The following is a 15,688-nucleotide window of genomic DNA, read 5'->3' as shown; positions in this document are numbered from 1 at the left end:
CCTCTCTGCAGCTCCCAGGTAAGACCTTGGTTCATCTTTCCAGACCAAGAGCAATCTTGATCCCCTTCCCTGGGACTGATATGGTGTCCTTCGAGGTCTTGTTCCCTTAAATGTGCCTCAGTTTTCCCCTTGAAAAATGGACCCATCAAAAACAGAGAAAGAACTCTCTGCTAATACGGAATATCTCATACACATCGCTTAAACCATGTAAGAATTAAGTGTCTGACTAAGGGGACCCCCAGACACACAGATTCCAAGAGGAGCACTCTGCTAAATCTTAGTAACAGTATAACAGAACATGGAAGGCGAATTAACTCTTCAAGCTCAAGGGAACGGCAAAAGATCACAGAGAAAAATTAAAATATGAACACAACTGAATGTTTGAAAATGGACTTTTCCACCTCTGCCCCCCCCCAAAAAAAAATAAAGAAAAGAAAGCAACGTAAAAAGGCAAACTTCACTCTAAGAAAAATATCTGCAACTTATAATATGCAAATGATGAACACTTACAAGGCTCCTACACAAGAAGACAAAAAATGATTGTAAGAGGATCCCCGTGAGAGGGAATGTGCACAAAGTGAAAATTCAGTCAAACCAAAATAAAACCTGAAGACACTCAAACAGAAAAATGATTTGCTTCGGTCACCAAAAAAAAAAAAAAAATACAAATTAAAATAACTAGACATTTAAAAATAGTAGTGCCCAATTCTTGAGTGTCTACAACAGCATGCGACTTGTGTATATTGCTGCTGCTGAATAAAATGGTTCGGCTGCGTCAAAAGCAGTTTGTCAATACATATTAAGGGTCATAAAGATTCATATCTTTCATCATAGTCACCATAGAAATCGGAACAGAAAATAAAATACGTGGTTGGAGGTGGGCCTGGGGATTGACTGTAAGCAGGCAGGATAGATTTTTCTGAAGTGATGGAAATGTTCTAAAACTACAGTGTGGTGATTGATGGTCTTGCAGTTGGGTAAATTTACTACAAATCGTTGAATTGTGCATGTTAAGTGAGTCAGCTTTAAGGTAGGTAAACCATGCCTCCATCAAGTGGTTACATACACAGACACACATTTACATTCCAGTATTTTTATTAGGCATGAAAAAAAAAAATCAGTCTAATATCCTGAAGAGAAAATGACTACTAAGGTTTGGCTCCTGTACTGTCTCCTACCAAACAAACGGAACCGAGCAGGACCAGGCGCCTGCTGTGTCTAAGATGGGCAGGTCCCTCTTGCACCTGAGTGTTCTCACATATTGCTCTCTCCCTTCACACCCCATCCTCCAGCCTTCTCTTCTTGGTCTTTATGATGTGGTTTCAATATTGTGTCAAGTGAAATTTTCCCCAGAGAATCAGTCCCCATTCAGGGGCATTCTGTCACGCCACCATGTTGTAGAGTAATTCTGGCCAAAATGTTTGCTTCCCTTGTACGAGGGGGCAGGAAGGGTTTCCTGAGGCCTCATGGACTCCCGTGAGGCCCACTTCACACGGGATGTGACCACTCGGGCTTGGGGGGAGGCAGGGCGGGGCTGTGGGCAGGTGCTGGACAGGAAGGATCCTGGTGCGTTAATTAAAGAAAGAAGATGTGAACATTTTGCAGAATCACAATGAAGAAGACCTTTTAAATAATTCAACTGATTATAAGTTTTGAGCCAAAGTATGAGCAAAGGCCAGGCACAGCCCTCCATGAAAGAACAGGCTGGAATTTAGCAGAAGGGCAGCTTGGCTGCAAGCAGGGGGAACCCAGGTAAGTAGGTAATACCTATGTTTACCTCTGCAGACCACCTATGGAGCATGTCCAGCTCTTCCACGGTGCTCAGTCTTAAGCAGTCTTTTGCTGTCAACACCAAGCTCGGAGTTAAAGAACCTCTTAGGTATAGCAATGGAGTCAGCGAATTGAATTTCATGTTTAGAGAAAGCAAATATGAAGTTGTATAGTGAAGGCTCATGACACAAGTTATTTTTAAAAAGGCTCCTTTTTGTCTGGAATGAGTTGTTATACTCATCATCAAACAGATCCCTGTTGTTTGTTGACTGACTGAATAACCAACAGAAAAACCCATCCTTTCTTTACCTGCTGAGATGTCACTCTGTTGGTGTTTGGCTTGTGCATCAGTTAGGTTCTCCTACCTCTTGTCTGCTTCCTGGGCGTGACTTTTCTAACTCTGCGCTTCCTGAGGCTCAGTTTCTTCCTCTACTTGTTCTTCCTCAGCCCTTTACCCTGTAAAATGGGACTTCACTACTTTCTTGGTGGCAAAGAGCTTTTTTGGGGGGGCAGGGGGGTTATGGGCATTGAACCCAGAGGGGCACTTAACCACTGAGCCACATCCCCAGCCCTATTTTGTATTTTATTTAGAGACAGGGTCTCACTGAGTTGCTTAGTGCCTCGCTGTTGCTGAGGCTGGCTTTGAATTTACAATCCTCCTGCCTCAACCTCCTGAGCTGCTGGGATTACAGGAGTGCACCTGGCATCAAAGAGCATTTTGATTAATAAAGTATCACGGTCCCACCTGAACTTCAGGCATCTCCCTTCTGTGTCTCCTAACACCTTTGTTCCCAACCTGTTCCTCCATGTGTCACCACCCAGAGGCAACCACAGAGTCACGTTTCTCTGAGAACCTGGTCATTCCTGAACTAGCAATATAGGGGCAGGATAACTGCGTCCCACAGCCTGAGCGCCTGTGAGCCACTAGCCAGAATCCAGATCAAACTCCAATCCACTGTGAGCCACTAGCCAGAATCCAGATCAAAATCCAGATCAAAAAAGGAGGAGGCTGGAAAGTGGAATGAAGGGATCCCCAGGGGCTGCCCGGCTTCCAGCTCCTCCCACAGGGCTGCAGGGCTGGAAGTGCCCACCTCCCACCCCTTCCCCAGGGCTGCAAGTGCAGGAGCCCCTTTAGCCATAGATGGCTTTTCGAGCATTTTCATTTATGGTCCAATGACAATTTATCACAACAGTTTTAAACGCCGAAGAAATGCTGAAGAAAAGCAAAAATAATTAGCTGCCCTGTTAAAGTCTCCTTCCCCCGGCTTACTTCATTAGAAGAATCAATCGAGGCATTAATGGCTGTCTCCGTCTCTAATGAGCTTTATTCTAATTAGACTCACACATTATTATTTCAGTTGGAGGAAGGTCTGGTTGGTAATGAGCAGGGGAGTGTGACAGCCTCTAGCTGTGCCTTTGACCATATATAGAACGATCACCGTGATTATACAGCAGTGACAACAATCCCAGTGTACTGGGCTTTTCATTTCCAAGAGAGGAGACGTATTAACTAAACAGCTTTAACCCCCCCGCCCCACGGAGTGTTTATTATACCCGAACCTCCACTCCGCCCACTGTAAGGAGGGCAGCTTAGAAGCGGTCAGGCACATAATTCTCAGGCTTTATCTGAGGTTGGCACTCAGTCTTTATCTGATGCTGGTGTCTTCAATGAGGCAACAGGAGATAAGCAGGAGTAAGGAAAAAGAAGGTGGGGACATCCTAGGTTTTCCAGGCTGCGCTGAACTGGTGTCCTAGGGCAGGGACTGGGGGACTTCCTCTAGGGAAAGGCTGGACAGTAAGTATTTCAGACTTTGCATCCCATATGGTCTCTGCTGCAACTCGACGACAGCTGTAAGCATGCAGTTGTAAGGTGCCGTAAATATTAGTGGCCAAATCAGCATGGTAGCACCCCAATAGAACTGTATTTGTGGGCGATGAAGTTTGGATTTCATATGATTTTTCACAAGCTAGAAAATCCTCTGTTTCCTTCCCAACTATGTAAACATGTCAAAACCATTCCTGTTTCAGGAATTAGATGTGGCCTAGTTGTTACAGCTTGCCTACCAGTGGCCCAGAAAACAGAATTTGCACCAGTGGATTAAGAGGCCAGCGTTGCTCAAGGGTTTCTGCCCTTTCCCAAAGAGATCAAACAGCAGAGGCAATTTCCATCCTGAGATTTCTCCCAGGATAGAGCCAGAATTCCGCAAAATGTTATTTAATAAAATTGTTCATATTTTGCAAATAAGCAAACAAATCAAAATCAAAATTAAATTTAAAAATTCACCTACAACCCCATCTCCCCAATAAATCAGAGTTTTCAAGTTTCATCTCTGTCCATGTGCATGTCATTTTTATACGGTTTCAATCCTACAATAGACATAATTTTTTGTTTTGCTTATTTTTAACTTAATATTATCTTATAAATCATTTTCCTGTTGTGACTGATCTTTTATGATGATAAATAGATGTACCATAAATTTTTGTGGAATTCTTTGTGGAAGATTTCCAGGCAATTCGGTGGACTTAATGAATGCTAAAGGATGTCTCAATTAATGTGTTCCTAAAAGTAAGAGCTAAGATTTGCATACCACCCCTGTGGCCCCAAGCCAGGAAATCTGGAACAGCCCACTTGATAGACTGGGCCGTTCTGGATTTCCCCTGAGATTCACTTTCTTTTGGATGATGGTTTTAGCAAATCTGGAATCTCAATTCATCTGCCTCTTGATGGAGAGGTGCCTTCCAGACAAACTCTTTGTCCTGAATTAATTGCTTTTGCCCTAGAATTTGTACTGAACATGGATGGAGGTTTGGGGAGACTAATCCCACATCTTCTTTTCCTACAGGTACCTGGAAACTGTTGGAAGGACTCCTAGGAGCATCAGTATTCCTGCAGGATTAGAGACCCCAGCAGGCTCCCTTGGACCCTTTCCTCCCAGCCCCTGAGCTTCTCTGGTTGTGACTGATCAGTCAGTCACAGTGGAGGGAGCCTCTTCTTTTACTGCTTCATGGGCTGAGCTGCCCAAAGAGGGAGAGATGAGTGACAGGCTTCTCAAGTTCATTCCTTTCCTTCCTCCCCACCAGGAGCACGGACACCTTGGATCCCAGGGCTCCCCTTCCCGTCCTTCCTCTGCTTTCAGACTAGGAAGTGTGTGCTGCGGTAATGAGGTCGGGAGTAGGTGGAGAACAGCGGACTGGCCAGATGGGGGCAGAGAGGCGTGGTACCCTGGGCCCAGGGATGGGGAGAACGCTTCCTTTTGGCTTTCTTTCTCTTCCAGGGCACGGCTCCAGGGGCCAAGCTGCAGGTTCCCCAGAAGAGGGAGACAAGCAGGGTCCATGGGACTTCATTATGCATCCTGCAGAGTCCCCTGGCCTGATTAGCCCTACATGGTTCCTGAGAGTGAGCACTTTGACAAGACAGAGCTGGGGGAGGCTCAGAGGACAACTGAGAGGCGGGACCCACAGAACTGACTGAATATGTGGAGACTCTTCGGCTTCATGGGTTACTAAGCACTGACTGAATACAGAGTGGTCACCCATTTGCCCAACTGGTCAATAAGAACAGCAATTCACACAGGATGGACAATTTGATTGTGTCTGTGGCCATGACAATGACAGCCCTTGGAAACACTTGTGATTTCAAATGAAATCTCAAATAGGAGCATTTCAGGTGACTCAGAGCAAGGCTCCTTGCCCACGGGTTGACGCTTCCTGGTGGTTTTCTTCCACTCGGTTGCCCATGCTGGGCACAGTGGGACTGTGAGCAAGACCAGTGGCCACTGCATGATCTGCTTTTCTTCCACTTGACATTTTGTCATTAACATTTTCCTGTTTTCATAGACTTCCTCTGACTTTTAGAGATTTAAAAGTTACAGAAAGGAATAAAGAATGGGTCAAATGCTACATCTCCACTCAGCTGTATGAACTAGCATGACTTTCTATCATTTGCTTTAGTGTCTCCCCGGCCCACCTAAGAGATGGAGTTACTATCCTAGTCCCATTCCCCATTCCCCAGGTCCAACAAGAGTCAAGGCTTAATAATGGTTTTCCCAATGTATTTTATTTTACTTTTTGGTGCTAGGAGTTGAATCCGGAGTATCAGGCATGCTAAGCATGCATTCTACCACTGTGCTCCACCTTCAGCCTCCAGCTATTTCAGATATTTTAATATTCATGTCAGATTGATACTAGATCAAACACACTGTGCTTTTACATGTATGAATGCTTAAATGTTTAATATTGATAAATAATTGCCATTTATAAAAAGATCATGTAACATGTCACATTATGTGTGCATGCAAGTATGTGTGTGTGTATGTGTGTGTGTTGCGGGACTATCGGGACTATCAACACCTGATAGATGACTTGTGTTTAATAAATATTTGTTGGATGTCTTTCTATAAACAATGTACTATGTCATTTGTGTTTTAATTCATATAATTCTATACAGTTTTATTTTGCATATTCCTCTAATTATTTAATAATATGCTTTGATTATTACAGTTATGGACATACACATACATGGTTCATTTCTTCCTCTCTTCTCTCCTTCCTCCCTCCCTCCCTCCCTTTTTCCTTCCTCCTCTCCTTCCTTCCTTCCACTGAACAAAGAATTCTGTAGTACACTTGACTGTGTAAGAGAATCCAAGGATATATACCAAGAAGTCTGATAGATGGTTTTTATTAGTTTATGTTAATGGCTCTTCTTTATATATTCGGACAACAAATCCTCCTGATGCTCTCAGTATTGCAGATATATTTCAAACTAGTTCTGGACCTGCGTCTGGGATCACTCTGCTCTTTAATAAGGCAGATACTGACTCTGGAGGCCCACCTGGCTCCTTGTGTCTGTTTTCAATTTGTTACTAGCCCAGAGGGGAGCAGGGGATGATTACATAGCTCCAAACCACCAATAATCAACTTTGAAAATAGGAGCATAAAATATTTCAGTACTCCTTTTGTAGATTCGAAAAAATGGCATTCCAGTGGGGGCAGTCCAGAAGTGTCAGCTCTAAGACAGCTTTCTCTGGGAACAGAGCAGGTTTTGTGCCTCCACCCAGTGGAATTTCAAAGAGAGGAATAAAATAACAAGAGACCTCAGAATAAAAATTTTCAAGATATATGCAGAGCACACTAAGCCTCCTAACACCATTCTGATTGATAAATAAGGACATGTCTCATTCTTTGCCACAGAGGAAGAAGAAAAAGTTGGGAGTAAGTTGGATGATACCCTTTAAAGATCTTTCCAACTCCAAAGGTAAGCTGCCATAGTTGAAGCGCCCTATAGGCAAGACTTTTCTGACTGCCCATTTGGCACCTCCCCTGGCCCTGGCTCATTTCTGAGTCCAGAGAGTGCATTCAAGGCAAGCTGATTAAAGGAATCACAAGCCCCTCTCCTCATTTAGATGATTTTGTTGAGAGCTACCTTTCCTAACATTTTGTTGCTGTTGCTACTATATGCATTTTGAGGCCGATATTAATGAATAGGTTTTTTTTTAAGGCTCATAAAAGTAAGAAAAAAGAAAACAACACCCACAGGAATTTAAAAAAATGAAGCCTTCAAACAGAAAAAAAATATAGATAGGGAATTTAGCTGTGCCCAAGCCAATGACTCCCTGACTCATTCTGTAATCACAGCTCAAAAGCCAGCACAGGTGATTTAATGGATCTATAAAAGTTCACCAGGCTTGAACTCCTGAGCATGTTTCTGCCACAGAGCAGGGAGGCCGACCCCTGTGCTGGGAAGTGTCCTGTTCCAACACTCCATCTGCAAGGAGAACTTCTGTCTTAGCCCCACCCACCCCTCATTCCCTCCTGTATGAATGATATGGATGATATGGACATAGGCCACTTCAACCAAAATAAATGCTACCAGTTACAGAATAACTACAACACAGTAAAAACTCTGCAAGTGACCTGTGAGCTCCAGTCTCACAGCTAGGGAACAGGAGCCAGTCCTTGGATTTGGCTCAGGTCTAAAGCGTAGGCTCTTTCTCTTGCACCATGATGCCTCCTCCCCTGGACCCCTATCTTATTTTCTGGCAATACACCTGCTGTATACTGCTATGCTGCTCCAAGCTGTTACAACTGCAGCTGTGCACCTCCTATCACACTGAACCCTTACCGCAGGTTCCTCCAATTATATCTCCACCCTTTGCATGCATTTGCCTCTGTCTGACTCCCAGAGGTCTTATCTGCACCATTCAATCATTTGGCAAGTTTCTTACGCTCTGTGCTAGGCTCTAGGGAAACAGACAAAGCCAGACCCAATTCTTGTCTTTAGGGATATGTTCAATGCATCCAATTATTTCAGATATTCTTAAATAATGTAGCAGTAGTTACTAATATCAGCACTCTCTCTATCCCAGAGTGTTATCTGTAGGGTTGAAGCCAGGCTTGTGGTTGCAAGATCATAGGGAAGGAGGGAAATGGATAGCTAAAGAAGAATAAGAGAAAAGAGAAGCTGAATGGGAACAGACCAAGGGAACAAGGCACCCCAGCATCCTGCAGCTTGGTGGCTTCTAGTGGTACCCTGGGCTACCTTCCCTTGCCCACTGGCAAAATGAAACCAATCACTGACTGCTGCCTACTGCTGCTGAATTCAGAGCAGTCAGCCAGGACTCCAGCACAGAATGGCATGTTTTTTTATTTGCATTCAGGACTCTTCTGCTTCAGAAGCTTAACTCTTCTCCTCTTGATGCTCCCTAAAGAACCAGGCTGACAGAACTTCAAGATTTCTCTGAAAATCAAACTCTCCAGAAAACAAGAAAGTGAGCAGAGGCCAAGGCTTGGAGCCTGGTTCCCTCTCTTGGCTGCACCACCCAATCCTACCAGCAGCCGGGAACGCCAGGAGTGAGCTTACTCTTACACTTTTTTCAGTGGTTCCTACACCAGGGTCGCCATCTTGATGAGCAAGGAGTCATCTGCATAAAGCTATGTGATAGGAATAAAAACAAAACGGGACTGAGTCACACCCTTGCTCTTTGTAATTAAGGCTTCAATTTGGCCATCAAATGGGGAGAGGAACACGTGGGAGAGAGAGAAGACAAACAAGGGGAAGAAGGAGAGGAGACACAAAGAAGGGTTTTGTTAGCAAAAGCACGGTCACAATGTGCTCAATATGCTGCAAGAAATTACTCCATGGGGTGACACGGCAGCCAGGCCCACTTCCCGAACACACATGAACACGCACGGCTTCCTCTGTGCACAGGGGACAGGTGTGGGACATCCTTTAGGGTTATACACAACAGTCTCAGGTTTTGTCATTACTTGTGGGAGGAGTGATGGAGGAGATTTTTAAACACACCTCCAGAAAGTAAAACCCATTCTATCAGTTCACATGGGCCAAACATTACTTTTTGTTCTACAGCAACTCTGAGGTTAAACAGCCTCCACAGGAGTCCTCCACACACAGAGCTCCACATCCTGGTTCTTCACTGCGTGCAAAGCAAGCACCCTCTGACCTCTGACCTGCTGACTCAGAATGAGGGTCAGACAGACCTGATGTGATATTAAGAGAAGGAGCCCTCGAAATAAGTTTATAAATGCAGATTTACCATGACCTTTCTCATCAGCTAAGGGGATCAGGTCACTTCTGGAACTCAAATGTTTTCTAAATGTAAATGACTGTTCAATAGATTTAAGACTGTACAGATAAACATCTTTTAAAGTCAGCTGACTTAGAATTCTGCTCTTTCTCAGACATTTCCTCAAAGCATCGAGCTGAATAATTCCAGTCAACAAAGCCAGAGCCTCAACATGGTACAGGAAGATTTGAGAAACATTAGGCATGCCGACGGCTCAGTCTGGGGCACACTGTGAACTGTTTTTAAGGAGAGGAAGAAAGGAAAGAAACAAAGGAAGGAGAGTGGATTTGTGTTGAGTCATTTGCACTAGGCTTCCTAATTCTCTTTAAAGCCAAAGATATCTATGGATAAGGTTACTACCTGGGCTCCTGGGTACAGCTGGGCCCTGGATGAAAGGGAATCACATCAATGAAATGTGCCATAAAGAAAGCTACCAGTTCTTTCCTGGGCCAGGTTCCATGGAATTATAAAACCCGAAATTATAGTGTTTGAGATATGATATGCATTTTTATAGGGAGAGTCTTTGTAATTCTTAGAAGATTTAAAAAAGATGCCCAAGGCCCAGTGAAGTTTAAGAAGCCTTGCTTCAGAAAAACTAGCAAGATGCCAAAAGCCTTGTCCTGAGACATTCCTCACTCACTATTCAGGGTATTCTTTGCAAGAGCAAAAGACTCTAGTTATTGGATGGGTTTGTACATCCTCATAAAGCACACTATCAATTCTTGTTTTGCCTGTAGAAGGTGCTACTATTGCAGATACTTAAGAAAAGAAAAATTACTGACCTTTTCAGCTTCTTACCAATAAACTGAAGTGCACCAGGGGAAAGCATACCTTAAAATCTGAAGTTATCTATCCTTAGTACTATATGAAGAAACTCCCCCATGATCCAATTTTTAAACCTAGATACGGGTTTTCTCCTCTAGATACAGTGAAAGGCTGGAGTTTAAAAAAAAAAATCACCACCTTGTTCTGCAGCAAACTCATTTTCTTAAAGCTGCCAACTGAGGCAAATGTCAGGTCTTCAGATAAAATTAGGAGCCCGTGTCTTGTTGAGCACAACTACTAATGGAATAATAGGTAGATATCAGAGTGAAACATGACAAGATAAAAAGAAATGAGGGGGCTCCCATGGACTTGTAGTATTTTTTAATTCTCCAAAAGGAAAGGCAAAAGGAAGTCAAGCAGATTATAATGCTTCCTTGAACTTCCTTTGCTCTGACCACGTCTCTCTCCCTTGGTCACCTTCGGATGCAGCTCAGTGGCATGGCCTCCTCTGTTTCAGCACAGTGGAAGGCACCAGGTGTCCCAGAAACTGTCCCACCGGCCTTGTTAATGGCCTGAAGTTTCAGTACCTGACTTAGGAGGCAGATGCTTGTGTTCAGCACAGGGACAATTTCAGCCATGACCGGGGGGCCAGGGTGGGGAAGGTGGTGGTGACGGATGACAGACTCCTCTGCCAGGAAAATAATCACATTCTAAAGAAACTCCCTTTAAAAATGCAACTGGTGAAGGAAAGGGACTGTTTCTCATTTATTTTGTAACCCATATTTCCTATTTTTTCCCTAGAAAAATAGCATAATGTTTGCTGTTAGTACACGCTGAAGCTTTTTTTTTTTTTTTTTAATTCCATTTGGGGAAAGGTCACATCAATCAACTTCTTAGAAAACCATTTGTCCAACTTCAGTGCAAAAGTAAACTGCAGTTCTGCACGTGACAAACTCTAGAGTCATTCAAAATCAGTCCAAAGTAAATTTTACCATGAATATTAAACCATCCAACAGCCTCAGCTTCTGTATATTAATGGTGTTTTACATCTATTTTGAGGGACACGGAGTAGAGATTTTCCTTTGGTATCCAGAGGTGGGATTTGGAAGGCAAACAGGAACCAAGCCCCACAAATATCCAGGCAATGCAACGGGTGAGTCCAGGAAGGGCAGGACAATGTCTCCAAAGGTTCACTTTGATTTAGTTTCTGCGCAATTTAAGGAAGAAAAATGGAAATTCCTAGAGATTTCTGGGAGAAGATGAAATCTTAAAACTCAAGGCCTCTCACATGACTCAGTGTCTCAGCTCAAAATTCTAGGCAAGTTTAATCTTTTTTTTTTTTTTTTTTAAATCAACCCTATAAAACTCAAAGAATATATCTGAGCTACATTCACGATTGTCCTCATGCTAGCCTTGACCAAAGAAATATTTAAGCATGGAGAAAGCCCAGGAAAAAATCTGGAAGAATCTAAGTTTCAATTTTGGCAATATAAACAAACACCAAAGATGACACTACACCAAACACATATATTAAGAAGTAATATTCTGATTTTGAAGATGCTTCATATTTAAATTATAATATAGGATAGCATATTCAAAATATTCAGAAGGATGAACTTTAGGTAAGAGGAAAAACAGAAAAGCATGGCTCAGGAGAGAAAATTCTTGTAGAAATCAACTGGGTGCATGTCAACTGAAGCAACAGCTTTTCTCTAACTATAAACGTATTGACGCTGGGGGTGTAGCTCACAGGTAGAGCCCCTGTCTAGCACACTCCTTGCACAAGGCCCTGAGTTCTATCCCTGGAGCAGCAAGCAACAGCACTATCACCACCACCACCACCACCACCACCACCACCAGAAAACACACACACACACACACACACACACACACACTCAATAGTGGAAACATTGTTTATGTTGAATCTACAAATGCTCCTTTGTCCAGGGAATGATCCAGTAAATGATCAAATTACAAACTTTGTTTTGGTTCCACTAAACACAACATAGTCTACATCCTGGATGCAAAGGGAAAAAGAGAAATCAAATTTCAGATGGAAGAAGTGAACTACAGTTTTGAGTAAAAGGTGGTAGAATTTCTATTATGGAAATAAGCTGGAAAGAGATTAGGTCATCTTAAATGCCTTGTCTGAGTTTGTCAATGTTGTTTAAAAAAATAACTTAAAACTCACGTTTTAATTTTTCCAGCCTACCACTAACTACTAGCAGATCTGTTTATTACCAAGAAGCTAGTAGGGGGAAAAACCCCAAACAAGCAGAAAAAGAAAAGATCTTCATCGTTACAGTGGGAGCAAAATATTTCTTTTTATGTTTCTCTTCACTAAAACAAATGTTATCAACAAGCTAAACAAACAGTTTTTGAACCAATACGTAAAACTTGGTAATTGCGTCTAGATGAAGTTTTCTATCTGAAAAGTCATCTTAAATATTTATGCATAACTGGGGAACACTTTAGTTAAACTACCATTTCAATTCATTATCCACGGCTATTTTTCACATTAGAGGTATCTGCTGTGTGTTTTAGCGGGGCAGAAGATTAAACAACTGGTTATTCTTCCAGGGGTCCACCTCAAAATGGGGTCTATTGCTGAGACATTGAAGAATTTAAGACCTCCTTCATTATCTTCCGTTAAGTGAAATGTATCATAACTTAGGAACTCACAAGAAATACTCAGGCAAAAGGGCCATGAAAAGCAAGAAAAATTAAAATTAAAACTGAAAAAAAAATCAGCCTGTGGTGCCTTAACCATAGTGAGAGATACTAAAATTTAGATTTTACTCTTCTTTGGAATGAAGTTTGCAGATTGTAATACTCAAATCTATAACTTTAACATTCAAAATTTACTCCTCTGCAGTGTTGAATTTAAATTCTACAAATAAACCCTTAAATATTACCATATTCCATGTTTCATTCAGTTGATTAATATATGGCAATCTGATATCAAATTGTGGATTCCATTTCCACACAGATCAACTCTGCATCTCACTGTCGATGTAAATCCACACACTGCTCGAGTCAAACAGAGCTGGGCTGGAATTTCAACCTGATCATTACAGTTCTCCCTCTCATATATGGAGAGTATGTCCCAAGACCACAGTGGATTCCAGAAGCAGAGGAGGTCACCAAACCCTATATATTCTGTTTTTCTCTACCAATCACATGTCATTTAATGATAAAGACACATTCTGAGAAATGCGTCATTAGGTAATTTTGTCATTATGCAAAGATTGTAGAGTGCACCTACACAAACCTGGATGGTATAGGTCAACCACTTGATGTGGCTTCTGGATGCAATCAAGAGGTTTAGTAAGCAGGAGAGGCATGGGGCTGCTTCTGGGGTAACATGGCATTTTTAACAAGGCTTGTTTTACAGCGAGCCTTTTGCTAACTAGAAAGAGTGCACTCTAAAATAACTATAAGGAGTATAGTGTGGGCGGTGCGTACACCAGTCACACAGTCCCTTATGATCATTATTAAGGATTACATACTATACACATTGGATATCCCACACTCTTATGTGACTGGCAGCACAGTAGGTCTATTTACAGCAGCATCACCACAAACACATAAGTAAAGTGCTATGCTATTACATTAGGACAGCTAAAAAAATCACTAGGTGACAGAAATCACTAGGTGACAACCTCATGTGACCACCCTTGTAAATACCATCACTGACCAAAACATCATTGCACGGTGCATGACTGTACAGACATACCTTTAATATAGTTTATTTTACAAACTGGACCCAGTAAGAGATTAACAGTAAATAATAAAAAAAGAACAATTGTACCAACACATTGTAATCAAAATTATCTCAGACTTATGCATTATTCCTGGAATTTTCCATATAATAATTTTGGAGCTTGTTTGACTGTGGGTCACTGAAACTGTGGAAAGGGAACCCTCGGGTAAGGGGTAATTACTGCAATAGAGTTGCAAATCTGGGTTTGTTACTACAGTATCCTGAGCTTCCATTTCCTGGTCTGTGAAATGCAGTTAATATCTGTTTGTTTACCCATAGCACCAAACTGTACAGGTGGGTGCTGGACATAAACAAGCCATTATTCTGAGATAGGAATTAACCGAGGTTGGTTACTTTTTAAAGAACTCAGAGCATTGCAACTTTAATGAGTGACAGCATGTCATCACCTCTCAAATTTTCACCCACACTTTTTATTTTAACTCTGTACACATCCCCTTACAAAAAGCCTTACAACACAGACAGAAGAATATTTTATTCCTAATTTATAAAATGATTAGTTATTTCCCTTAAAACATATAATCAATTTTTTTTTTTTTACTTCTTACCTTTTCAATTTTTTCATCCAGCATTCTGAAGAATTCTTGTTGGCTTTCAGAGATGTGCATGCTAAAAAACAGACAGTAGTTAAGCACATATTTCAATGTTTCCTTAAACCTAACCCCCTCAAACGAAAAATGGCAAATCTCTAAACTTGGGGCGGACATTGATTTATTTTAGACCTTTTCACTAAAATACTCTGAAGTTATATTACAGATAAATGTCATTCCAAGTAATCCTGCAAATGTGTTTTGTAGTAGTCTATCAGTACCTACCATTTAAGGAATACAATTTCCTTTCAGTGTACAGATGTTATTTAGAGTAATGTTTCTGGGAGGTACATGTCTTTGTGATTTAAAAAGAAATACAGCAAGGGCAAGCAGAACACGGCATATCTCAACCCTGTGTGTAACATATAAAGAAAATCCATCCCAGTTATATTGAAATGCGTATTTTACAGAGGTTATCAGCATCAGCCTGATATCTGGCTGACGGTACAGGTGAGGGATGGAGACAAACAGAGGACACAGCGATGGCCCCACGTTGCCCCCTATCACTTTCTGCACTGGTGACAGTGAATGCACCATGAATGTCTGGAACTGATCGCACGGGGACTGGGGAGCTCCTCAGGAGGCATGTCTGAGCAGCCCTTGCCTTCTCTGTCCTATGCTATGGAATAGCTACTTAGTGACACGTTGGTGGGGACAAAACCCACGAAGGCAAGGTGAGCAGAGAACCATCACAGATGGGAAGGGTGTGGGCACGACGGGGTGGCAACATGGTCTTAAGGATGGTTGTTTCTACTGAGCAAATAGCTGAGTGTTCCAAGGAGGCTGAGGATGCTGGGTAAGAGATGTGCAGAGTCCTTGCAGGTACTGTTGGTGCCTACTGGTTGTACTGTTTGGGGTGGGAGGGAGGTGGGCTCTACAATGGCTTATTCTCTTCAAGCCAGGTATGGGCAGAAGCCATCTGATGTCCTCTTACCACAGTGCCTCACAGTTTAGGGACCACAGGGAGAGGGACAAGTGACCCAGAACTTTTCAGGCCTCCTGCAACAGTGGGGCTCAGAGGAGGTTCTGCCCTATGTGTAAAACCAAGATTTAACGTCCATGAGCATCAGCTCTGATAAAAAAAGGAAAACAATGCAAATATCTGACACCTTGAATCATTTTGCGGCTCACAAAGTACTTGGTCATTCATTTTGCCGTCCTCTGTTTGCTCATTCAAATAAAGTCCATGTCCTGTTTGG

At 42.3% G+C, this 15,688-nt stretch overlaps 1 protein-coding gene across 1 annotated transcript in view; it reads right to left on the bottom strand.

Moving 5' to 3' along the window:
- The window catches only part of C10H1orf21 (chromosome 10 C1orf21 homolog), a 206,801-nt gene that overhangs the window by 6,893 nt on the left and 184,220 nt on the right, over positions 1-15,688 (bottom strand). Inside the window, exon 5 of the mRNA XM_005319698.4 lies at positions 14,448-14,508. Within this exon, the coding sequence (XP_005319755.1) occupies positions 14,448-14,508 (61 nt within the window). The remainder of the gene's footprint in view (positions 1-14,447; positions 14,509-15,688) is intronic.

The sequence above is a fragment of the Ictidomys tridecemlineatus genome, chromosome 10 (assembly GCF_052094955.1).
Source record: "Ictidomys tridecemlineatus isolate mIctTri1 chromosome 10, mIctTri1.hap1, whole genome shotgun sequence".
Lineage (NCBI taxonomy): Eukaryota > Metazoa > Chordata > Mammalia > Rodentia > Sciuridae > Ictidomys > Ictidomys tridecemlineatus.
The sequence above is the reverse complement of the archived record's forward strand: the minus strand, read 5'-3'. Positions and strand labels throughout refer to the sequence as shown.